This window comes from Delphinus delphis, chromosome 5, assembly GCF_949987515.2.
Source record: "Delphinus delphis chromosome 5, mDelDel1.2, whole genome shotgun sequence".
Classification (NCBI taxonomy): domain Eukaryota; kingdom Metazoa; phylum Chordata; class Mammalia; order Artiodactyla; family Delphinidae; genus Delphinus; species Delphinus delphis.
This window is the reverse complement of record NC_082687.1, coordinates 137206828-137229859: the sequence shown is the minus strand read 5'-3', so window position 1 is coordinate 137229859 and position 23032 is coordinate 137206828. Positions and strand designations below refer to the sequence as shown.

General features: G+C 57.4%; 2 protein-coding genes across 14 annotated transcripts in view; one reads left to right on the top strand and one right to left on the bottom strand.

Moving 5' to 3' along the window:
* The window catches only part of ADD1 (adducin 1), a 76568-nt gene extending 60759 nt beyond the window's left edge, over positions 1-15809 (top strand). For 3 of the 11 annotated variants that reach the window (XM_060013056.1, XM_060013053.1, XM_060013061.1), the window contains 7 exons: positions 281-625; positions 3180-3281; positions 3958-4047; positions 4764-4856; positions 9164-9320; positions 11739-11837; positions 13867-15809. In XM_060013056.1, coding sequence (XP_059869039.1) covers positions 281-625; positions 3180-3281; positions 3958-4047; positions 4764-4856; positions 9164-9320; positions 11739-11837; positions 13867-14231 — 1251 coding nt within the window. In that variant the 3' untranslated portion in view covers positions 14232-15809. Of the gene's footprint in view, positions 1-280; positions 626-3179; positions 3282-3957; positions 4048-4763; positions 4857-9163; positions 9321-11738; positions 11838-12529; positions 12565-13866 lie in introns of those variants that run through there. The other 8 variants (XM_060013058.1, XM_060013055.1, XM_060013063.1 and 5 more) reach the window with 8 other exon arrangements.
* Positions 15810-16305: 496 nt separating this feature from the next.
* MFSD10 (major facilitator superfamily domain containing 10) lies at positions 16306-20434 on the bottom strand. 3 transcript variants are annotated; one of them, XM_060013065.1, is made up of 13 exons: positions 20336-20434; positions 19688-19905; positions 19490-19586; positions 19147-19250; positions 18704-18862; positions 18458-18619; positions 18028-18136; positions 17798-17909; positions 17431-17539; positions 17248-17338; positions 17075-17122; positions 16907-16996; positions 16306-16701 (listed from the first exon to the last, which is right to left on the bottom strand). In XM_060013065.1, exons 2-13 carry the CDS (start codon positions 19859-19861, stop codon positions 16589-16591), a joined length of 1368 nt encoding a protein of 455 aa, XP_059869048.1. In that variant the 5' UTR covers positions 19862-19905; positions 20336-20434; the 3' UTR covers positions 16306-16588. The 3 variants fall into 3 exon arrangements, with proteins under 3 accessions (XP_059869048.1, XP_059869049.1, XP_059869050.1); XM_060013066.1 differs by lacking the exon at positions 17075-17122; XM_060013067.1 differs by lacking the exon at positions 20336-20434 and having other exon boundaries at positions 19513-19586; positions 19688-19825.
* Between the last annotated feature and the right edge of the window lie 2598 nt (positions 20435-23032).

Here is a 23032-nt window from a genome sequence, read left to right as displayed (position 1 = left end):
CTATTCTCATTGCCGTGTCATGCTCTGCTATGTGAACCGCCGTTCATCCATTCTACTGTTGATGGACTTCGGGTTTTTCTACTTGGGCTTTGGGAATAGTGCCGCTGCTAGCATCGTCATACCTGTCTTTTGGTGAACATACTTGCGTTTCTCCTGGGCGTGCATGTACATAGGGTGTGCATATAGTCAGCTTTTGTAGATATTTCCACACGATTTTCCAAAGTGAAACTCTTGTTTTCAGATCTGAAATATTGACTGTGTCTCTCTCTCTGGCCCCTAGGGTTACAGAACTGGCTACCCTTATCGATACCCTGCTCTGAGAGAGAAATCTAAAAAATACAGCGACGTGGAGGTTCCTGCCAGTGTCACAGGTTACCCCTTTGCGAGTGACGGTGATTCGGGCACTTGCTCTCCTCTCAGACACAGTTTTCAGAAGCAGCAACGAGAGAAGACAAGATGGCTGAACTCTGGCCGGGGTGACGATGCTTCTGAGGAAGGGCAGAACGGAAGCAGTCCCAAGTCGAAGACTAAGGTGTGGACGAACATTACACACGATCACGTGAAACCCTTGCTGCAGTCTCTCTCGTCCGGTGTCTGCGTGCCAAGCTGTATTACCAACTGCTTGGTCTGTGCCTACTTACTGTTCATAGTTAGATGATGTAGAGCACGTCTGGCAGCTGGGGCTTCGGAGGCTTTGGGAACCTGGCCCTCTGACCCGGGGCTGGGCGAGCCTTCCCCAGTAACCTTCCTTAGCCTGAACCCAGACCCACTTTCGCATCAGATATAACTCAAGTAATACTGTCTGCTTGAAACTGCTTAAGATATGTTGTTCCTCTGCAGTCATTCCAGCATTACCTAACTCCGTACACAGCAAAAATGCTACATAACTTACATGGATTAACCTAAAAGTAGGAGCTGTCATTCAGTTCAAATTGTATTTGAAGACTCTTTAATACTTCAGGACAAAAAGATGGGTGAAGCATAACCTCTTACTTTAATGTCGTAAACTCAGCTGTTTCATTAAGTCACTAACTTAAGTCTGTTCTTTAAAGTCTTAGTGTTTTCTTAAGCAGTTTTCCCTCGTGGCTCGTGGGCATCTTCTCAGCTGACCCTCGTCCTTTCTCGTTAGCCTCCTCCCCTGTTCGCTGTCCCAAAGCCTCCGAACGCTCTCAGCCAGCTACTTTCTGCATGGACTGTTGCATGTGAGTAGACGGCCATAGTGGAGAGTCTTCTGACTCCTGCTGGGTGTGGCATGACCCAAGTGCAGCCAGGCTATCCGCAGGCACCAGCGACAGGCGCTGAGGCGAGCTTCATGTCAGGAGTAACGCTGCCCTGAACGCTACTTTGCCGTCTGGTGCTCAGACGTCCCTGGGCAGCGCTAGACCTGGACAGGCCACTGGCCCCTGCATCAGAGTAGGAGAGGCCCTCAGTGGAGCCTCTTGTGAAGAGACGGAGGCTGGGACGCACGTGTCTCTGCATGATTAGTTCCATAGGAGTTGAGGAGAGATCAGCCTAGTTGTGCTGAAACAGGACACCAAGTAAGCAAAGCGGGCCTTCCTGTTTCCCTTGTAACAGTGCTTTTGCTTTATAGATTTATTTAAAAGAAATAAGTTCTGTCTTCCCCAGGTGGTTCTGGTGTTTTCCTGATGCACAGTTGTTGAGACAGCCTCTGTGCTCCTAAGGAAATGTGTCACGTGGCAGAGACTCTGCGTGAATATGGCCGGGGTCGGTCGGTGTTTGAGCCCGTCTCCCCTTTCCTGCTCCCTCTCACCCACTTCCTCTCTCTCTCCCTCTGTCCCTTATTTTCTTTTTTCATTTTATTTGTTTAGTTTGTAACTTATTTCACTTGTTAAAGGGAGTGGGCCTAAAAACAACTTCTGCTGACCACATACATATGTAGTGCTGAATTGCTGTGATGAATTTTTCCAAAGTGTATGTGTAGCAGCAGCTTTGAGCCTTATTTACTATTAGCTTGAAAAAAATATTAAATTGCTTTAGGTATTTTAGTCACTGTGTACATTGAAGGGGAGACTTTGTTCAACTTCTAAATTTGTTTCTTACTGTTCTGGAGTAATACGAATTCCATGCGCTGTATTCAGGTTGGTATATTAATTTATAATAATTATTCTTAAGTTTTCAAACTTGTTCAAGTTTCTGAGGTTGTTGTTTTAATGTTTGAACTAAAAATTATTTTTAATAAGAAGCTGGAGTTATTTCTATCTGAGGAGATAAAGCGTCAGTGAGTATCTCGCAGCTCATGCCCATCCCACGCTGCCTTCACAGCGGCCCAGCATTGGACGGTTTTGCTGCTTTCTTTAAAGTCTCGGTTTTGGCTATCTTATTGCCTCTTGAAAATACTCTGAAAGGCATAACATGTGCTCTCTACGATGGGCTTGTTTTAGTGTTCAGTGCCTACTCATGCCTAAGAATTAGAATTTGATTAAAAATCTCATACTTGATTGGAGGTCCGAAAAAAAAGTACGCATGAAAGGTGCAGCATGCTGATATAACACGCACTGGTGTCTAAAACAGCCTTCCAGGAAGGGTTCATGAGCGCTTTAAGTTCGTTTGGGACATTTTTGTAACACTCAAAAGTATTAATTATATAAAGTGTTTGACATCACCAAACTCCTCCGCAGGTAGCTACTGTATAAGTCTTCACGCAGTAATCTTCTTGGGTTGAAATAGCTACGCAAACAGTACATTCTGGTGCGGTAGTTTATTTTAATGCAAAACTTTGGTGATGCCCACTCTTGCCTCACCGCACAGAGTCTCCCCTCACCTGGACAGCAGCATCACACCGCTTCTCATGACCCTGTCATCTCATGCTTCCAGCTGGCTTTGGTGTTGAGGACTCTCAGAGTGGTGAACCAGTGTGCTCTGAAGGGTCCCCCACGGCTTGTCCGAGGGAGTCATGGGGCATAGCTCTGTCGTCAGCCCGTGTCGCACCCTAGATGTCAGCTGGGCACTCTGGCTGGCACTTGCCAGTCAGTCACAGCTCTGGCTTCCAGCATTACTGGTTTCCAGCCACTGCAGTGACCCAGGCGGTGTGGTCATTGGTTCACTCTCTGTGAAGTTCGGTGCATGACCAGATGTGAGAGGAGTTGGACAGACTGGATGCTGTGGTGTCACTTACTGTTGTCACGATTCTGACTTTTCAACTGTCCTTGCTATTACAGTGGACTAAAGAGGATGGACACAGGACTCCCGCCTCTGCCGTCCCCAACCTGTTCGTCCCACTGAACACCAACCCAAAAGAGGTCCAGGAGATGAGGAACAAGGTGTGCACTGACTGCCACCAGCAATCGGTGGAAGCTGACATGTGTGCGGGAGGAGGCAGCCCTGGGTGGGGCAGGAGGCCTGCGGCTGCAGGGGGAGAGGGTGTAGCTCCAGGAGGACCTCTGCTGCCACCACGTGACTGCCGAGGTCCTCCCTTCACACTGCTTTGCTGCCGTGCTGACGAAGTGCAGTGGCAGTGCGTGAGCAGCAGACGCTTTGGCCCTCGTTGTTGAACCAGCACCTGCTCACATAGCAGGGCAGAATTGAAGGTGCAGAGCCTGTTCCTGGCAAGAACAGCCTTTGCCCCCCTGCCTTGCAGGGTTCATTTGAAGAGTTAGAACGTTTGGTATATTGGAACATGAGATCCACCAGTGTTCACAGTGTCACTAAAAGATGGGCACACAGGGGGTGCCTCCCCTCAAGTTAGTGAGTTCAGTGAGGTCTGTGCCTGCCGAAGTCATCTGGAAGGGGCCCTCCATCTCCTCAGACCCATGAATTACTAATCGGGCTGGACCAGCACCGTTAAGCGGGCACGGTGGTCACGCAGGACCCACTGGGGTGCAGGGCAGAACAGAATAGCAGCTTGTGCTGGGGGCCCAAGAGCACAAACGGTGACTTTCAGCCACAGCGAGGTTTCTCTGTACTGTTGATGTGTGTTTCCCTTCTTGCCATCCTCAGATTCGAGAGCAGAACCTACAGGACATTAAGACCGCGGGCCCCCAGTCCCAGGTGTTGTGTGGTGTAGTGATGGACAGGAGCCTCGTCCAGGTGAGAGCTCAGAATGTCTCTGACGGTAGTGGGTGGTGGCTCTAATGACTGCCTGCTCCAAAATTATTCTTAAGTTGGGAGAGAATGACTATGAGGTAAGTGTCCTAGGCAGCCAGTTTTCTTTGTTCAAAGTCGTCATGATAAGAAGTGACCCAGCCACTTTTCCTTGAGTGGCAGACCAAGCATAAGCATGCCCAGGGCCGTGTCCCCCCCCAGCCCAGCTCCGCATCGTGCATGCCTGGCTCAGGGCCTGGGTCCGCCCGGTGTTAGCGGTGAACTGTGTACAACGCTGGAAGAGGGTGGGTGTCGTGGACTTTGGTTCTTGTATAGATTGCTGTCCACAACAAAGTGCTGCTTGGGGAAAAGTGCAGAGGGTTCCTGTAAATGTGGTCCACATTTACACGCATTTCTGTAAAAGGATTGTACCTCATGGCACATTGAAGATAATTGTGTAAGTAGTTATCTCTGAAAATGAAGTTGCCACCGAATGTTTTAAACATGACTCACCGGGGTTGGTGATTGTTGTTGCATTTTCTGACGTTGGCCAGCTGTGGTCCTGGTTCTGTGGCCCGTGTTTGCACGTTGCACCGCCATCACCGCTGCATCGCTGTGGACGGCTGTCCCGCTGCATGCTCTCAGCTGGCTCCATCCTGTGCTCTCGTTGATGTTCCACAGCCGGGCCTGGTGGGCTCTGACGACTCAGTTTACTGTTGCAGGACGCGCCCCTCTCTGACTGTACGGAAACAATCGAAGGGCTCGAGCGTACAGAGCAGACCTTTAGTCCCGCTAAGTCTGTCTCTTTTAGAAAGGTACTCACCGCCCCGTCCTCAGCTACCTGTCGGCACACCCTGCTCTTTACCCTCCCCCCCCCGCCCCCACCCGTTGCTCTCGCTAGGTATTGTCTTAGGTACCGCAGGAGCTTTAAACGGATCTCTCAGTTATTTGTGAGATCGTCCAAAAGGTTGTGTTCTGCTTCTTTAAATACAGCATTTTGTATGAGGTTATTTTTACAATTTTTAGCATTTTTATGTTGTGCTGAGAAATGGCTGACCTTAGGGATGTTTCTGAAGTTCTGCATGTGACTTTGGCTGGTGCATGCTTTGGGGATTGAGGAGCTTGCCTTTTCCAAGGTGCCAACTGCAGAAGGCTCACGGGTGGGCCACGAGCGTGTCAGCTCCCCCGCGAGACCTACCGCCTTCGCTTCTCAGCTGTGACCGCGGGTGAAATGAGCGTGGCAGTCAGAGGTTGTAGGATTGAAAGACGTCGTTTCAGAGGGCTGGGAAATGAAACAGGACAGTCTTTGCCAGCCCTGGTTGAGGAAATGTATTTTTACCTTAAAAAAATAGAAAATAAAAAAAACCTAGATTGTTTTAAATGTTGCAAGGGGGAAGAAATACTTATGAAAATTTGAAACCCAGAATTGTAATTTCTCTGTGTACGTGGGTGCCTGACATGTACAGTAGGTGGAAAATGTATCTGGTGTAACTTGCCCAGGTGGAAGGAAACCCTCTACACACTCAGGCTGCTGATGTGCAGAGCCAGAGTGGCTGCCCACGTGGCTGAGTGTCTTAGTGGTGTGTACCCTGTGTTCAAAGGGAATTTTCAGGGTCTCTTTCGATTAATACACCCCCAGTGAGAGGCAAATATGATTTTATCAATGTTCCCATTGCCAGAGAAATCAGATTTGCACTAATGATCCTATATGCCTGTCTGGAAGCCCTGCTGATAAAATTTTCTTGCACATTTATATATTAATTCAGTGGGCCCCATTTTTCCTCGTCCTTAGAGAGTACTTCCAGCTGCCATTCTTAGAGGAACTGCTCAGAGCAGGGGAGAAAGATGGCTTCTTACCCCTGGTGCTTGTTTCTCATGTCGCTCCTTTGGACCAGAAGCTGTTGTGATCTTGTTAGTTCATAATTCTTTCTCTCAGATGCGTCCAAGTGTGTTGAGTCCACGACCCCAGGGTGCTTGCTGTGAAAGCCCCAAGCCACCTCCAGCTTTGTGGGCTCGAGCCGAATTCCTAGCCATTGCTGTGCAGTCTCTCCGGCATTACACTGCACGTGGTGGTTTCTGCGTGCTGCTGTGAGGGCTGTATGCAGGGTGGGCCGGGGAGCTGCACTGGAGGGAGCTCTCGTGGCTCCAGTTACAGTCTGGCTCTCGCTCTGCCGAGTGGTGTTCGGATTTGGGGGCACGTCACAGTCACCTGCGACCGCTTCCCGAAGAGGTGTACGTAGGGCCCCCCTCACGCCTGGCTGGGAAGTTGAGAGTCTGTGGGAGTGAGACTCGTGGAGATTGCGGCGTCCTCCCCACAGCAGATCTGAGCGGCGTGCCGCTGTGAGTGCCGTGTCCGGTGAGGTTAGCCGAGGAGACTGCTCCCAGCTGGGGGGATGTCGACATCCCCAGACACAGGCTTCTGTCCCTGGTTTTCCTCCCCCATCCTCCTGGCGCTCGCGTTCGCAGCCTTGGTCTTCTTCCCGCGGCGGGTGTCTCCCTCCAGCGGTGAGAGTGTGCTTTGACTCCACCAGCGTCCTGGGCTGGGTCTGTGTCCACGTCCTTTCGTGTGGACCTCAAGTGCAGATGGCGTTACTCCTGGAAGATGGCACTGCTTGCTGGCGAGTTGAGTTCTAACTCGACCAGGGAAGCACTGGGCTTGTTAATGTCCTAAACGCGTCCTCTTCCCGGTAAGGCAAGTGTATGGATACTTGCTGCCCGTTTGAGAACTTGAGGAACAGGTGTTTGGGACTCGGGAAGTTGGGGCTTTTCTGGAAGGACTTTGCTTTGCCTCCATCTCTCCCTCATGGTGATAGCTGTTCACACAGGGCAGGGGGTGTCTTCTGACGGAGGAGGGGCAGTGCGTCGCCAGCCACACCCCGACACTCCGGTTCTGAAAGGAACGCTGAGCCCTGCTGCAGGCGCGCTTGGCTCCAGTGCCGCACAAGCCAGCATGCAGCCCTCTGGACCTCATCACGACTGCATCGAGTCGTTAGAGACCAGGGTGGGAAAGTCTACGCCGAAAGTTGTCCAGCGCGGGGGAGAACTCTTGTGCGATTTGAGTAGCGTAAGCGTCCCTGTTGGTGCGTGTGCCTGCAGCCGCCTGCCGCATGGTAGAAATGCAAGGAGGCCTGCGGCCCAGCTTGTGGACTCGCCCGGTGCACTTGGTGTTGAGCATCTAGTGTGTGTGTGGCCCGGCACCTGGAGTGTAAATTCAAACCTGAGTAGGTTTTACAGGTGAAAACCTGATGCTCAGAGAGGTCAGGGCACTAGACCAGGTTTGCACAGCTTCGGAGCTGGAGCTGTTATCCGACACAGGTGGTGTCAGTCGGGGCAGACGTAGTTGCTGGGCGTTTGTCCTGCTGAGAGCCCGTGGTGGTGGCTCCAAGTGACGGCAGCAGCGAGAGTCTCCGCGGGGCCTGCTGGCGGGAGCAGCTGCTGCGCGTCCTGGTTTCTCGGCCTCGATTGCTCCACAGCGGGCCTGCGTCCCTCTTCATCTCAAGCGTATCTGTGTCTCCTTCCCTCCAAATAGCAGGGTCCCTGTGTCCCTGTATCTGTTAAGAGCTGGTCTGGAAGGCAGCTCGGCCCTCGGCTGAGGAATCTGGAGGAGGGAGCTCCCTGCTGGTGGGGGCAGGAGCCGGCCATGCTGCACCTCGAGGGCCAGGTGTTCCAGACAGAAAGGACCTTGCTTGACCACAGGGCATCTCCGTGGCAGTTGACTGAACATTTGATTTAAGTGATGTAAACATTTCTCTGAAAGCTCGAATCTCCATCTCATTTTACTGGCGGTGATACCAGGATGCAAACGCAGTTCCCTAGTTGCCGTAGATCCTAGAATGTTAGTGCTCAGCACGTCTTAGCTATGGTCAGCCAGGCAGGCCCCTCCTGAGGCCTGTAAAACAGGCCCATGGACAGGAAGGCACTTGTCTTAGGCCACAGAGCTAACTCGTGGCAGACGAGGATCCGATGCCTGTCCGGGGAGGCTGGGCTACTTCTGAAGGAAAAGCCGGTCAACCTGGGGTCGGGCCCGCTCAGAAGGAGCCCCCTCCCCATCTAGGCAGCTGACTTCCGATCTCGAGGCTCTCTGAGCACAGGCTGCGGATTTCAGCCTTTTCCTTCTCTCCCCTGGGGTCCGTGTCGCTGGACAGTGACTGCTCAGCCCAGGTTCCCAGGGGAGCAGTTGGCCGGTGGGCTGAATTTCCTGGGACTCGGCCTGGCCCTGTCTCTCGTGCACGTCGCTGGCACGCCCTCTCCCTCTGGGGTTCGCCCACCGAGGAGCGCGCTGCCGGGCCAGGCCTGGCATCGAAATGATTGTGGGTTCTCCCGTTTTCACTGGCTTTCAGGAGTTCTCATTAAGTAACGGGCACGTGCTTGGGTTCTGGTTAACTTTCTCAAAACTGAGCCCCAGAGGGTGTGGGGGCCAAGCTGGCGGGCTGCGGGGCACCGAGCTGTGCTGGGCAGGCGAGGGTGGGCGGGCGTAGCGCCCGAGGGCTGCCCGCTGCTCCCTGCCTGTGCGGCCTGGCTGCGTTGGCCTCCTCCTCGAGGGCCGGGCCACCTGTGTGCTTCGCTTTGCTTAAGCTTTCTTGTTTCTTTTGTATAAATTCTTACACTTTTCCAAATTCCTCAGACAAGTGCTGGTGTTTTGTGACATTCTGTTACCTCTTAATGTTTTGCGGTAAGTTAACAGGATCTAGCTACAAATCAAATGCACAGTCAAAAGGACAGAACTTTTCTGTGCTCTTAGAGCATGAGCACATTTCCGAGCACACCCATCTGAGTGTTGTGGTCATGACGTTTTCTCATTTGGGAGGAGGGTAGTCGACTTTAAAAGTCCCCTTTTCCATCCATCCCTGTCTGTCTGTGAGGGGATGGGCCTCTCCCTGGGGTGCTCTACCCACTAGATCTGCACGTTGGTGCCTTTGCTTCTGAAATCTGAAGGACTTTCCTAGGAGTCTCTCCCCAGCTGCATGTGTTGCTCAGTCTTCTACTGCTGAAGGCTGCCGCTCAGCCTGAGCCTCAGGGCCTCTCAGGGATGTGTGTGCGCCCTGCCCCACCCTTGCCCGGGAGGAGGGACAGTCCTGGAGCGGCAGGGCTCTTGTAGACCAGCCTCCCTTTCTGTCCGCAGGGCGAGCTGGTGACAGCCTCCAAGGCCATCATTGAGAAGGAGTACCAGCCCCACGTCATTGTGAGCACCACAGGCCCCAACCCCTTCAGCACGCTCACCGACCGCGAGCTGGACGACTACCGCAGAGCGGTGGAGCGCAAGCACAGGGGCCCCGAAGGTGAGCAGCCCCGTGGGTCCTGGGTGCAGGAGGAGGCAGGAGGACGTGCTCCGCGGGCTCCTCTGTCCTGGGCCGACTGTAGGTGGCCATGGAAGATAAGCGCAGCATGCCATTCCGTGTGCATTCTGCTCTGCTCCCGGAGAGAGCGGAATAGAGCAGTCTGTTCCCAAGAACAAGGCCGCGTGTGGCGGAGGCCGGCCCGGGTCTGTGACCTGCGCCCCTGCACGCAGTCTCCTCCCACCTTCATCTCAGCTGAAGTCACGGCTTGGAGTTTTCTGACGGACTCCTTTCCTCGATAAGCCCGAGAGCTCCCTGGCTGGGCGTGGTCACAGGCCCAGGGACGAGCGAAACCCTGTGAAGGGTGTGGCCAATGCTGGTGCAGCCTTTGTTTCTCTCGGTAGCTCACTGACATAGGAGGTCATATTTTTGCAAAACATGTTGGGACTGTTTTACAACAAAGGAAAGTAAACGGCTCTGAGAGCCAGAACCTCTGGGAGCAGCTTGTTTCAAACTTCAGGGTTTTTTTTTAACATCTTTCTTGGGGTATAATTGCTTTACAGTGGTGTATACTTCAGGTTTTTAAAAGCACATCCAGACATTTTGAGAACTAAGAGAGAAGCCAGCCTCCCACTGCCTCTGACACGAAGGCTCATGGGTCTGAATCACTGTCCCTGAGTGCCCTGGGTTGGTTACCACGAAGACCCTGGGGCATGATGTCCCCTCCAGGAAGTTCATGCTGCTGTCCCCGGGACCTTAGTATGGACCACGCTTCTTCCTCTTGGGAGCAGCCCTCCTGGAATGGAAATCCCACAGTTACCCTCCAGGTCGATGGGGGACCATCCTGGGAACTATTCCTGCTTCAAACGCAACCTCTGATTTGCCCCAATTTAACTTTTTTTTTAGTCTTGTTTTAGACCGATTACATAATGCATCACATAGCTGCTATTGGAATTTGAGTTGTGCAAAAAAACTGCTGCTGAATTGTTTTTCAGTGTGTTACACCATCACTGCCTGTCGCTTGGTTATATATACATTAAAATTAAGGCTTGCTGCACATAGATTCAGAGTGAGCCTGATCTTCTGGTCACAGCACTGATTCTGATCATCTCCTGAGCGGTGCATGCAGCCCTGCAGAAAGCTCTGTCTGAGCTGTGGCCATAATTACTTGCCTTAGAGTAAGAACTGGTGTGTGGGCCTGAGCTATTGGTCCTGTAGCCTAATCCCAGTTCCTGGGCACATATATGTGTGTCTTCCCTTTGGACTCAGACCCTTCCAGTGTCTGGGAAACCCGGATTTTTTTTTTGTTTGTTTGAGTTAAACCACAAGATACAAATATTTCCTCTATATGTGAGGCTCCGTGAGGAGTGATGTCACAGCAAGTGAGTGGATGTGCATGGGGACAGCTGTGATCATGCTGTGCGATCACAGAGCTGTCAGCAGTGGGAGTGGCAGCCAGGGGCCACTGCCAGGAAAGCCCTGCCCAGCACTGGTGCTGGCTCTGGGCACGGCATGGGGGGCGGGCAGTGTGTGCCGCAGTGATCGCAGGCTGTCTGCGAGGCAGCACCTCAGGCACGAGGAAGAAAGCCCCTGGCCTTTGGCTGCTTTTCCGGCTGAAGGAATTTGTTCCCTCAGGCAGGAGGTGTGAATGCCTCTGTTTAGAGACACCTGGCTTCAGGAAGGGAGCTGCAGGCTTGGGGGACTTGGGGAGGCAAGTTGGTCCGAAGCTATTAACATGAAAAGTTTCAATGAGAGAAGGAGATTTAAGGCATTAAGATAATACTGGTATATATTTTTCCCTAAATGAGAGGTGGACTTGGAATCTTCTGGGTCCTGAGTCCTACCTAGTTCTTGTAATTTTTCCTCTGGTCCTTAGCATACTTCACTATAGAAAATAGAAGTACGTGTTACAACTGCCAAGTTGAAATTATTGGTAGAAAATGCTCTAAATAACAAATTAAAACCAAGGTCACACTCCTGTAATGTTGCCTGAGGTGGCAAGTAGGGCGAGGGTGCTTGGGACCCTGGGCTCTTGCCCAGCAGTGGGAGAGGCAGGATGGTGAGGACATGGGGAGGGGCCCCTCACTAGAGGACAGGAGAGGACAGGCGGGGGGTCACAGGTCACAGCCCGTCACAGAGGCAGCTCTGGCAGATTCTCAAACCGAGATCCACAGCCCAGTCAGGAGTGGCTTCCTTTGTCCTCTTGGGTAGGGATGGGGAAAAGGTTGAGGCCAGCGGCTGCGAGCCCTTCCCTTCTTGGGCTCTTGCTTGCGGCCTGAGCAGCGCCCCCGCCCCCCCGCCCTCCCCGAGGCAGCCCGATGGGCAGGGCGGGAGGGCCCGTCCGCCCAGGAGGGGGCGAGGGGAGGCCCGCCGTGTCCAAAGGCCTTCACCGTGCTCTTTCCGCCCTCTGTGCACCTGCAGAGAATCTGGACGAGACTAGAGAAGACAAAGAAGAGAGCCCTCCAGAGCCCCCTGCTGCCCCCCACGCTCCCCCGAGCGCCCCCATCAAGCTGGAGGAAGGTGAGCCCTGGGGTGGAGGTGGGTGTGCGGCTGCCCCGTGTGGGAGGGTGGTGCACGGCCGCCTGGGGCGCATCGCCAGGAGGGGCCGAACTTCGTGGCTTTGTGTGAGAAAAGCAGCTGAGTGTGGCAGTTGAACCGACACGTAACAGCCGAGTGCGTTTGCATGGAAACCAGTACATCATCCGCGCTGAGCTTGCCCAGCCGCCTCCGCTCCCGTGTTGGTTCTGTCCGGGGTAACTTGAGGCCACACAGATTCGTTAGCGTGACGTCACAGGTGGGAGGACAGTCGTTGGGGATCGGAACCTGCCTTCATTCTCGATGTCAGTTTTGCCCACTGCTTGCACGTTTCCTAAACCTTCCTGTGCTCGGATCAGCCCCGGAAACGTCCTCTGTTGTGTCTGGGCCACAGGGCTGCATTCTTTGGCCATATTTCCCAGTCCGTGGAGAGTGCCCGCCTCCCCTGGCCTCCCAGACCACCCACCGTGTTTCTGTGACGTGTGGCCTGCGTGTCTGTCCCTCGGTCTTGTACGTTGTGCTTCCCGTGCCTGTCGGGAGCCTGTGGCCCACCTCCTGCCCTTTTCTGTGTCCACAAGAATGGCCTGGCCATTCTCCTTCTGTAACCCGATGGCTGTGACTGAATGCATAGATTCTCTACCTGTGCTTTTCTCTTCCTGTGGCTGCGTTACAAACAGGAGGTGGATGTGCTAAAGAGTACCTGTTACCATAGTAAGTACCGCCTGCTGCCTGGCCCTCTGCTGTTTAATTGGAATTTCCCTGTGCTTTGCCTCATTCCTCTGCTTCTTTGTTGCTTATTAATTTTTGTTTTTTGTTTATTCAAAATAAAAACAAAGGCCCTTCTTCTACCCAGTTCCTCCATTCTGGGCAGTGGCCTTCCTGGAAGGGGCTGGGTCCCCCTGAGCTGTGCGGTGGGCAGCCTGTCCTCGAGTCCCCCCAGGGCCGAGGTGGCACTGCTCCAAGCACTCTGGGTCTCAGAAGTTTCAGAAGGACCACGTGGTCCTGCTGAGCCTTCGAGACAAGTCTAAACTAGACTCAGGCTGGGATTTTGCCACCTGCTGCACGGGGGTCGCATGTGTTTGGATCTCTGCTTAAACTGGGTGCTTAAGCTTAATTTGAGGGGGTGGAAGAGTGACATTTAGTGCTGTTTTCCCAATGTGACATTTGTCAGATGGTCAGAGTTCCCCTGAGCACCCACAGGCCACCTCTGCATGCTTCGCGGAGCGAGTCCTAACTGCTCCCGCCCAGTCCCGTGCAGCCGCGCCTCCGCAGCTCAGCCCAGCCTCTGGTCACCTCCGGGCGTTTGGCTAGATTTCCAGGCACTGAAGGTTTGCTGTTGCCTAAGCTGCCAGTGGCTGGTACCTTGGTGGACTATTTTAAAAAATCTACAAAACTGGTTTCCCCCAGGGTCAGTTAGAAACCAGTCCTCAGGCTGTTTCTTTAAAGTAAGTTCCATTTGGTTCTTTTATGTTTCCATGTTCAAATTGTTAAGGGGGCTTGAATTTTTTGTCCCTTCCCTTAGCGTTCATCTCTTTTTTAACTCTCCAGCCTAAAATGGCCTTTGTTTGCTGTTGATGTTGGTCTGGGAATCAGCTCGTAGTTTTCTACCAGCTGCCGCAGCTTTACATAGTTGTCTCCTTGGGGGAGACCAGGTGTGGATACAAATTTAGGCTTGATTTCAGGATTACTAACACATGTCCTTTAAAAGCGTTCAGGTGTTTAGCGCAGACGTTGCAATACTGAAAGTGTTTCCACTTGCCTTCGTCACCGTCTCTGTGACCGGGGACCGAAGCCCTGGGACGGTGTCTGGCTTTGTCAGCACGTTGTCCATGAGAAGGAGCTAAAAACCACCCTGAGGTTGAGCCCCCGTTTTGCACTGTAAGCTGCAGCCAGCCGGAAGCAGAGTAGATCCTGCTGACAGCTTCTCACTCTTGTTTGGTGCAGGGCGCTGGCCATCCCCCTGGGAGGTCCAGGCAGTCGCCCTCTAACCCCGCCTCTCCCACCCCTCCCCCAGACCTGCCGCAGGAGCCGGCTTCGGGAGACAACAGCGATGCCGCCACCTTCACGCAGACTCTCCCTGACCTGTCCCCTGAGGAGCCTTCAGAAGCGCTCTGCTTCCCGACACTGGAGGAGGAGGAGGAGGAAGAGGGGCTTTGTGAAGCCGGGGGCCCTGCAGGCCCCACCAGGTCCCCTTCAGCGGCCATCCCTGAGCCAGTCACAGCCCAGGCGGCTGACGAGGCCGCCGCCCCGGCTGCCGAGGAGGGGGCTGCTGTGGACCCTGGCAGTGATGGGTCTCCGGGCAAGTCCCCCTCCAAAAAGAAGAAGAAATTCCGCACTCCCTCCTTCCTGAAGAAGAGCAAGAAAAGGAGTGACTCCTGAAGGCCCTTCCTGCACAAACCGATGCCACCAGGCTGTCCCCGATTGTGTCTTGTGCCCTGTCTTCTTGTGTAATGGAATGCAAAAGGCCCACCCCTGCATAGCTAGCGCTCCCCTCGCGGCGTGACCGAATCCCCACGGAGACCGGTGCTAAGCTTGTGCGCGCGCAGCGGCCCAGCCGGCAGCCTCAGGTGCTGGGGGAGACTTGGTCTCTGCGTCCACCTCCGAGCCCTGCCCTGCAGGGACCAGCATCTCGGCCCATCTCATGAGCCCTTCGGGGACACGCTGTCCCCAGGGGCTTAGCTAAGTCCGGGTTCTGGCTGGGTCGGGGGTGGCCCTGCCAGCTCTGGCCTCCACCGCTCTTGCTGTCCTTCTCTTGTGAAGTAATCCGCGGCCCACCTCTGCTAGGCTCCCTTCAGCCCGAGGTCTCGGGTGACTGCATCACACCTGTAGCTTCTTGCTGGCATTATCACTGCTGCTCAGTGATCTCATTTGTTCGGATACACAAAGCCTTGGTCCTGTGAGAACACTCGTGTCCCCGCCAATGGCCCAGGCCACCGTGGCGGACTTTTTGAGAGGTGGGTTTGGGCTGAGCCGGCAGTCCCAGCAGCGGACAGGCCTGTGTACACCCAGGTAACCTATGCATGGTCTCACCGGCCCCCCGCGGCCAAAGCCAGACTTGGGGCTCCGTTCCTTACTCACTGGGGGCTCTCGATTCCCTGTCATAGGGAAGGTGCATCAGGAGGGGAAGAGTGCTTTCTAGATGTTCTTTCAGAAAGTCTGCAGTTCACCCTACACACTGTGAGCGAACGGTCTGCGTTGTGCTTCGTTTTCTCCCCAGGGCCTGTGGCAGAGCGCAGCAGGGCTCCACGCGCTGTCCTGGGGGGTCTGCTCTTAACCGCGGCTCGGCTCGGCCTGGAGGGTACCCTCACTTTGACAGAAGGCAGTTCGGGGTAGGAGTTGGCCCCAGGGGTCCCACCTGACGCCCTGTGCAGTCACTCGTGGAGCCCACCTCCTGCCCTCCAGCGCCACGGTGAATTTCACTGCACTCACATCCCTGGAAGATAGCGGCTAGCTGCTTAGTGGGAACTAGTGGGTGGCCAGGCGTCTCTTCGACAGTGACCTGTCCCAGGAGCTCCAGTGCCAGCCTGTCTCCCAGACAGGTCCCCAGGAGGGGGGAGGGGCCCTCGGGGGACCCAGTGCCCGACGTGGGCTCAGGTCCCACACACTCGACACCCAGGCAGGACCTGAAGCGGCTGCATGGCGCTGACCTCTGCTTTGAGCTTACTGGCAGGCAAGCCACTTCTCTCCTGTGTATCGTTCCATTGCCAAGATGGTGGCAGAGCTCTCCACCCTCACCCTGCACCTCAGTTAACCATGGGCTCTTCCTTTCATCCCTTCTTCTGACCCCAGGTATGCAATGACTTTAATTTCATTTTTGTAGTTTAACTCTTTGTATTACAACATGAAGTTTAGTTGCATATACAGACACAGGCTCGGGAGGACAACTTCTACAGCCTTTCTTCACTGTAACATGTTTTACTCACAAATAAAATTCTTTAAGCAGTTTCCTTGTCTAAACTTGGGAAGCAGTCTTGCATCTTAATTCCTTTTCTTTGTTCCTTTAAAATAGGACTTCAGAAGTTTATCTTATGTTCTAAAAAAAGATCCCGCGCAGTTTGTCACTTTGGACCACAGAGGACTCTCTACCTGGAAGTGCCCTGCCCCAGTGCCCGCTTGTTCTTCCACAGGGCGCGGAGGGCAGGGTCCAGGCGAGGTTGGGGGGGGGGGGCAAGCGGAAGGGTCGCTCCTCCCCAGTCTGCCAGGGTGCAGGACACCCCCCATGTACCACCTGGTAAGCGCTGACCCCGCGGCGGGGGCAGGGGCAGCCCTTCATCTGCCTGTCCACCCCTCCCTACAGTGCAGAAGGGAGAGAAACGGGCCTGGGCAAAGCCTCGTGCTCTTCCGGACCGTGGAGCTGTAATGTGTGTTCAGCTCAAGCTGCTTCTCCTGGTGCCTGGGGGGGTCTCCCTGGGCAGTGGGTGTGTCGAGGCAGAGCTGTGCACTGGAGGAAGGCACTGGGTATAAAACAGCTGCTTTATTTGGTCATTCAGAGGCCTGGCTGAACGCTGTGTGTCACTAAGTATAAGAGACAAGTGAACAGAAAGCCTGCAAGGTTTCGGAGTCTGATCCCAGCAGGCAGGTCCACACAGGAGTGTCACAGGCACAAGTGCGAGTCCTGGGCCGCCCCAGGCTGGGGGGCGGGGAGGGAGGGGTCAGGCGGGCAGTGGGGAGCCGTCCTGGCCCAGGCCTCCCACTCCCTGCGTTGGCTGCCCCGCTCTGGGGTAGGCGTGGCTCAGCTACTCGGCCTTGAGCGTTGCTGCCGGTCTCAGCTTCCGCAGGAGGGAGAAGGGGAGCAGGAAGAGCCCCGCGCACACGGTGTAGCAGCCCTGCGCCCCGGCCAGCCAGTACGCTGTGGAGACAGCAGGGGGTGATGGCGACGGTCCCCGCCCAGGTCCCTGCCCACAGGACAGTGGGGCTGAGCCAGGGGTTCAGTAGCTGGGACCAAGGCCGCCAGCAGGGGCTGTGTGGCCTCCAGCTCGGGCCAGCAGCCCCCTGGCCTGGCGGGGCCTCTCCAAGCGCCTAGCACGCCCTGAGTGCTGTCGCGTGGCCCTCACCTGAGGCGGCCACCATGGGCCCCAGAGCCCTGGCCAGGGCGCCCAAGCTTCGCAGCGTGCCCATGACCACACCCTTCTGCCCGGGAGAGCCTGTGGGGGAAAGGGGAGAAGCCGTCAGGTGCTTGTGGGCCACCCAGGGTGACCTCAGGCAAGGGAAGGGCCTCTCACCGTAGCTGGCGACCACAGAGGACAGGCAGGGCACCACGATGGCAGCGGCTGGTAGGGGACATCAGGGAGGCGCCCGTCAGCCTGGAGGAGGGGCCGACAGGGGTGCGACCCTCCAGGATTCCCGGCCGCCGGCCCCTGACCGCACCCCCGCCAGCCTGGGCAGGGCCACTCACCGAAGGAGTAGAGCAGCAGCCCCAGGCCCAGCACGGGCAGCGTGTGCCCCCAACCGATGAGAAGGAAGGCGGGGACGAGCAGCAGGATGGCCTGCGGGCGGCACAGCTGGTCTCAGGACCACCCCGCTGCCTCTGCAGAGCTCGGGGCGCCACCTGCCCCCACGCCCAGGGGAGCCCCCGTACCCGCTTCACAGCTGCGATCTCCCCGCCAGGGCTGATCCGCCGGGCGTAGGCGCCCTGGATGGTGGCCATCGTGAGGCCGATGAAGAAAAACATCTTTCCCTGCTCTAGGCTGGGAGGGGCGAGCTGTCAGCACCCCTTCCCTGCTGCGCCCGTGCTGCTCACACGGAGAGCCAGGCAGCCTGGGTGACGGCCCGTGCGTCACCCATCCTCGGCGCGAGGCACCGCCCGCCCCGGGATCCCGGGCTGGGCCCCGGGGGACAGGCCAAGGTGGGAGTCAGCCCTGAAGCAGCGGGGCTGCGGGGCCTCGGGATGGGGAGAGGGCAGGGCGTGCCCAGGCAGGGTCCTGGCAGGGGCCCCACACTCCCACCTGCTGAACTGGAAGCGCTGGTGCACGAGGAAGCTCAGCGTGAACTCCAGGCCCGAGAACAGGAAAAGATAGAGGAAGTAGACCAGGCCCAGCAGGCGCAGGCTGCCCAGCCCTGCGGAGCAGCGGAAAGGCACGTCAGCGGAAAGGGGGCCCCGAGCAGCTGGCGGGGGGACGCTGGGCAGCCCGAGGGAGCCACAGCCCCACCCTCACGAGGGGGGCCTGCTCCTTACTGACTCCGGTGGGCGGGTCCGGGCCACGTGCCACGGCTGAGAAGCAGAGCAGGGCCAGAGGGCTGAGCAGGTCAACAGCAGCTCGGAAGCCCAGCGTGATGGACGGTGCCTGGAGGGGACAGGATTGAGGAGCCTGTGACGAGGCTGGTGGCGTCCCCAGGCCTCGCAGCCTGGGGGGAGGGGGCTTGACCCGAACCTGCTTGGCCCCTGCCCCCTGCAAGGCCCTGGCAGGCCCGGCCCCCAGTCTACCTGCCAGGCTTTGGAGGTGTAGGGGGTCTGGGGAACGCAGGGGCCCCAGGAGGCACTGTGGTCCCAAGAGCGTCTGGACACCAGAAGCGGGCAGCTTGGCCTCCCCAGCACCTGGGCCCGCGACGGGCCTCCCCGCAGGCCCCGGAAGCGAGCCCCTGTGCCTGTCTGGCTCCCACCTTACCCGCTTCTCCGGGGGCAGCGTCTCTGGCAAGAAGCAGCACATGAACAGCAGATCGGAGACCGCGAAGAGCAGGGCCAACCAGGGCGCCGTCTCCACGGGCAGGGAGGCGCCGAGCATGGGGCCCAGCGTGAAGGCCAAAGAGAAGGCCACCCCGATGACTGCCTGGGGAGAAGACTGCCTGAGCCAAGCAGGGAGACCCAGGCCCCGGAGCCCCTCCACCCGCTAAGCCCCCCAGAGTGCACTCACCATGCCCCTGCTGCGGGCAGGAGACGAGCCCAGGTCGGCGACAATGGCGGTGGAGAGGCTGACGTTCCCCTTGCTGATGCCCCCAATCATCCTGGAGGCCAGGAAGGCCGCAAAGCTCTTCGAAGTGGCCCACACGGCATACGAGGTGGCCAGGCCTGCCTGCCTCAGGGCGGGGACCAAGGGCAGGCATGGTCACTGGAGGCCAGGAGGAGCCCACAGCGGGGCCAGCGAGCCCAAGCAGTGCCCTGGGACCCTGCCCTGTTCTGCAGCATCCAAGGGCCACTTGTGTTCCCAACGTCCCCGTGGCAGGAGCAGCTCTGGCACAGCCTCGCTTAGCCACAGAAGCCACTGCCCCCCCAAACACCACCCCCAGGGGGCAACGAGGGCCAACGAGGGGCCCTGCTGGTGGGCGGGAAGAAGCTCCCGTCTGTGGGCACCCGTACCAGGGACAGCAGCATCACCGGGCGCCTCCCCAGGCAGTCAGAGATGGCCCCCGTGAGGGGCGCTGACAGGAACTGCAGGAAGCAGAAGATGGAGCCAATCAGACCTGGAAGACACAGAGATCACAGTCACCACACTGCCCAGTCCCCAAGAGTCGGACCATGCTGGGCCCTGCACCCCCAGGCCGTGGACCTTGAGCTGAGACGGCCCCAAAACCGCCCACCTGGAGAAAGAACAGACAGTACCCAGGAGCGAGAATATGAGAACCAAGACCTGGGACTGAGAAGGGAGGGACCAGGAAGGCAGGACCCGAATGGGCCCCCAGCCCCAGCTCAACAACCATACCTCCGAACAGGACGCTGTTGTACCTCTTCTCGGCTGGCATCCCAATGGCTGAAGCAAACCAGTCCACCCCGCGCTGCCACGAGCCATAAAGAGGATCCTAGGGCACAAGGAAGTGTGACAGGCTGGGGAGTCCCTGAGGGGCTTGGAGCAATGGACAGCCATCGGGGGTGAAGCGGCATCGGGACCGGGGGTGCTCACCTGCGCACGGCCGTGGCTCTCCAGCAGCGCAGGCAGCAGGGGCAGCAGCAAGGTGAAGGCCAGGAGGTCCAGCAGGAGGCCGAGGAACACCACAGCGATCACCCGGGTTTCGGGTGCCGGCTGCTGGTGGATGGGCGGGCGCGGGGTGCAACTCCCGCCGGCTCCCCAGCCCATGATGGGGGCCGCTCCGATCCGGCCTGGCTGAGCGTGTGGCGGCTCTGCAAGACGGCACGTCGCACGAGGGCACGTTTGGGTACCCCAGCCCCACACCCACCTACCTGGGGGGGAAACAGACCCCAGCTCCCGCCGTGCCCCAAACCCGCGAAGAGCTAGCGAGCGCCTAAAGGGTCTGCCTGCCCCGTGACCCAACACAGGAGTCCCTCTGTGCACCCTTCCCCCGACCCTGGGCAGCAGGAAACGCAGGCTGCGGGCGTTACGCAAAGAAGCCGCAGCCCCGGAGGCCAACCGTCCCAGGGGCCGGGGTGGGGCATCGCGGCTCCGGTACCTCCCCGCCCCCGCCGCCACCCCACGGTCCCGGGCGAAGCGGCTGGGGAAACTGAGGCCCGGGCGGGCGGCGGGGGCGGCCTCGCGAGCCGGAGAACAAGACACCCGCCCATCCCTGGTCGCGCGCCCCGTCCCGTCCTGCACCTGCGGGTTCCGCGCTCCGCACAAACGGACGGACGGAAGGAAGCGGAATGGACCGGCGGGCGGACAGCGCACGCCGACCACGCCACGCCCGCCCGGAAGTGGGCGTGTCTCCCAGTCGGAAGTGGGCGGCCCTGCGCGCCCTCTTCCGGCCGCTGGGCGGGGCCTCGGCCGGTCCTCCAAGGCCGCGCGACTTGGCCCTATAACGGGTCCGGCAGCGGCTTACCGGTGGGAAGGGATCCAACCGGAGGCGCCTGACAGGCCACAGCTCCATTTGCCCCCGGACACTGCGCCCGAGTGACGACCCGCCCGCTGAGGACCTCGGGGTTTTGGGCGCTCCGTCTGGAGGGCCGTTGGGCGGGGTCCACCCTGACCGGACCCTCCTCACATCGTCCACTCCCGTCCAAAATACGCCCGCAGATGCGCGGGGGCGCGGGGGCGCGGGTTCGCCCACCCTGGGGCCTCGGCGGGGCCGGCGAGGAGGAGGGGGCGTGAGGTCAGGACTTTCCGGTGCCCCGCCTGCCCCGGGGTCAGCGGGGAGGAGCAGGTGCCCCCAGGGCGCGCTCGGTCCTGGGGCCGCGCCGGGGGAGACCCCACGGCAGCTGGAGGTTCTGGACTTCTGGACCTGCCAGCACCTCCTGCTTCCCTTCCGTGCCTTGAAATTCAGGCGTCTGTGGCCGAACTATCCGGAAGGACAGTCCACCCCGTCAGCTCAGCACTCATGCACCTCTCCGAAAACGACACTAAATTTCAAACATCCAAGCAGTCACACTTTGCCTAACATATAATTGTTCCACCTACGACCAAAGAGAACACGTGTTAGCTCTCCCTGAGGACACGCGTTCCTTTATGGAGGCTCAGGGGATGCTCGCCTCTTCCACCTGAGCCGTGCTACCCCCCCTTAGAAGCCTGCACGTGACACAGCGGAGGTAAGAGCTGGTGGGCGCGCGGCAGAGGGGAGGAAGAGCTGGGCAATATGTCGGCAGATGTACTCACATGGAAACACTCTGGCTTCATAACCACCTTCTTCCACGACCCCTTCTACACACGCCCCTTGGCAAGGAGTAGGAGGCAGGGTTGGGACGGGCCATCCACATGGATACTGACATTTCCAAGGACTGTCCCTGCAGTGGAGTGGAGAGGCCAGGGTGGGCAGAGGTGGGTGTGCTCGGGCGACCCAGGACCCAAAGCTGGGGCTTTATCAGCTTGTTGCTGGCACGTTCCACCGCCACCCGGGATCAGCGGCTTGGCGAATTTAAGTAGCAACAGCTGCAGGAGGGTTTACGTGAGGGTGGAGTCTTGAGTCTGCACGATGTTAACAGCAGGCCAGGCCTACACAGCGAGGTGAAGCCAGCCCCGTTTGTGGCCCCGACACCTGCCAGGGCCTTCGAGATCTGTGGAGCCACGCACCTGGCAAACACCTATCTCTGAACAATCCTAGAAAAAAGGTAAAGATGCAGAAATCTCATCCAACGTGGTCTCATCTGTCCCTTCCGCCTGCCACCAGGGGGCGCTCTGGCCCTGTCCCTCTGCCCTTCTGAGCCCCAACACGGCCTAACAGCGCCCCAAATCAAACTCCCGATTCTCCCCACCAGCCTCCCTGTTGGGGGAGCCAGAATCAGTTACCCTCTTCCCACATGTCTAGTCTCGCTAATCTTTCAATCTCTCCGCGGTCACTTCTGTGGCTGTGACCTCAGGGATGGGCTTCATTTTCTAAAATTTATTTCTGGCTCTGTTGGCTCTTCGTTGCTGCGCGGGCTTTCTCTAGTTGCGGCGAGCGGAGGCTACTCCTTGTTGCAGTGCATGCGCTTCTCATTGCCGTGGCTTCTCTTGTTGCAGAGCACGGGCTCTAGGCGCGCAGGCTTCAGTAGTTGTGGCTCGTGGGCTCTAGAGCGCAGCCTCAGTAGTTATGGCGCACGGGCTTAGTTGCTCCGTGGCATGTGGGATCCTCCCGCACCAGGGCTTGAGCCCGTGTCCCCTGCATTGGCAGGCGGATTCTTAACCACTGTGTCACCAGCGAAGTCCCAAGGATGGGTTTCTTGATGTGAGTGTTAGGGCCACCCGGCAGGGCTGCCAGCTGAGGGTGAGGCCTCTGCCACGTGCCGCATGGTCACCTGGGGTGTGAGGACCAGTGCCTCACTCTCAGAGACTGGGGGCAGGGCACAGGGGCTGGGGGACTTGCCCACCTCTGCACCCCCGCAGGGAGGCAGCGTTCTGTGCAAGGCCGTAGCCCCCAGCGCCGCGAGGGCGGGCAGGTGGCTCCTGTGTCTTTATGAAGCCTCCTGGGTCAATGCAGATGCAGCCCAACCCCTCCTGCCTTCACAGCGGCCTGGCACTCCAAAGCATTAATCAAGACTGGGTATGGATTGGGGCAAAGCCGATCATGGCTGCTGGGGTGCCGGGATTACGGGTGATTTCTAAACTATGTGCAAACTTGTTTCACTGATGACTGAAAATTCATGTAACATTAAGTAACACTGAATTCTACACCTCAAGGCAAATACGCTTGGTTGACCAAAAACATTAGCCTGAATCCCATCAGTCCCAAGCCTCGTGATTAACTGAGGACTGTCTGGAAGTGAGGAATAGAGGTGATTCTCAGTTTATCCGCATGTAGCTCCCACAGAGGCTTGGCCGTGTTCCCAAAGTGCAATATGTCAGGAGAGGCGTTTTAACATGAAGCGAAGTACAGGAAAATAA

Bases quoted from the DNA above. Each gene is read 5' to 3' on its own strand.
- MFSD10 (XM_060013065.1), bottom strand. From the start codon at position 19,861: ATGGGCTGGGGAGCCGGCGGGAGTTGCACCCCGCGCCCGCCCATCCAC. The intron at 19,251-19,489 runs GTATGGTTGTTG...TGTGTCTTCCAG, and splicing joins CAACAGCGTCCTGTTCGGAG to GTCTGATTGGCTCCATCTTC. The intron at 17,339-17,430 runs GTACGGGGGCTC...TGCCGCCCGCAG, and splicing joins AGATCGCAGCTGTGAAGCGG to GCCATCCTGCTGCTCGTCCC.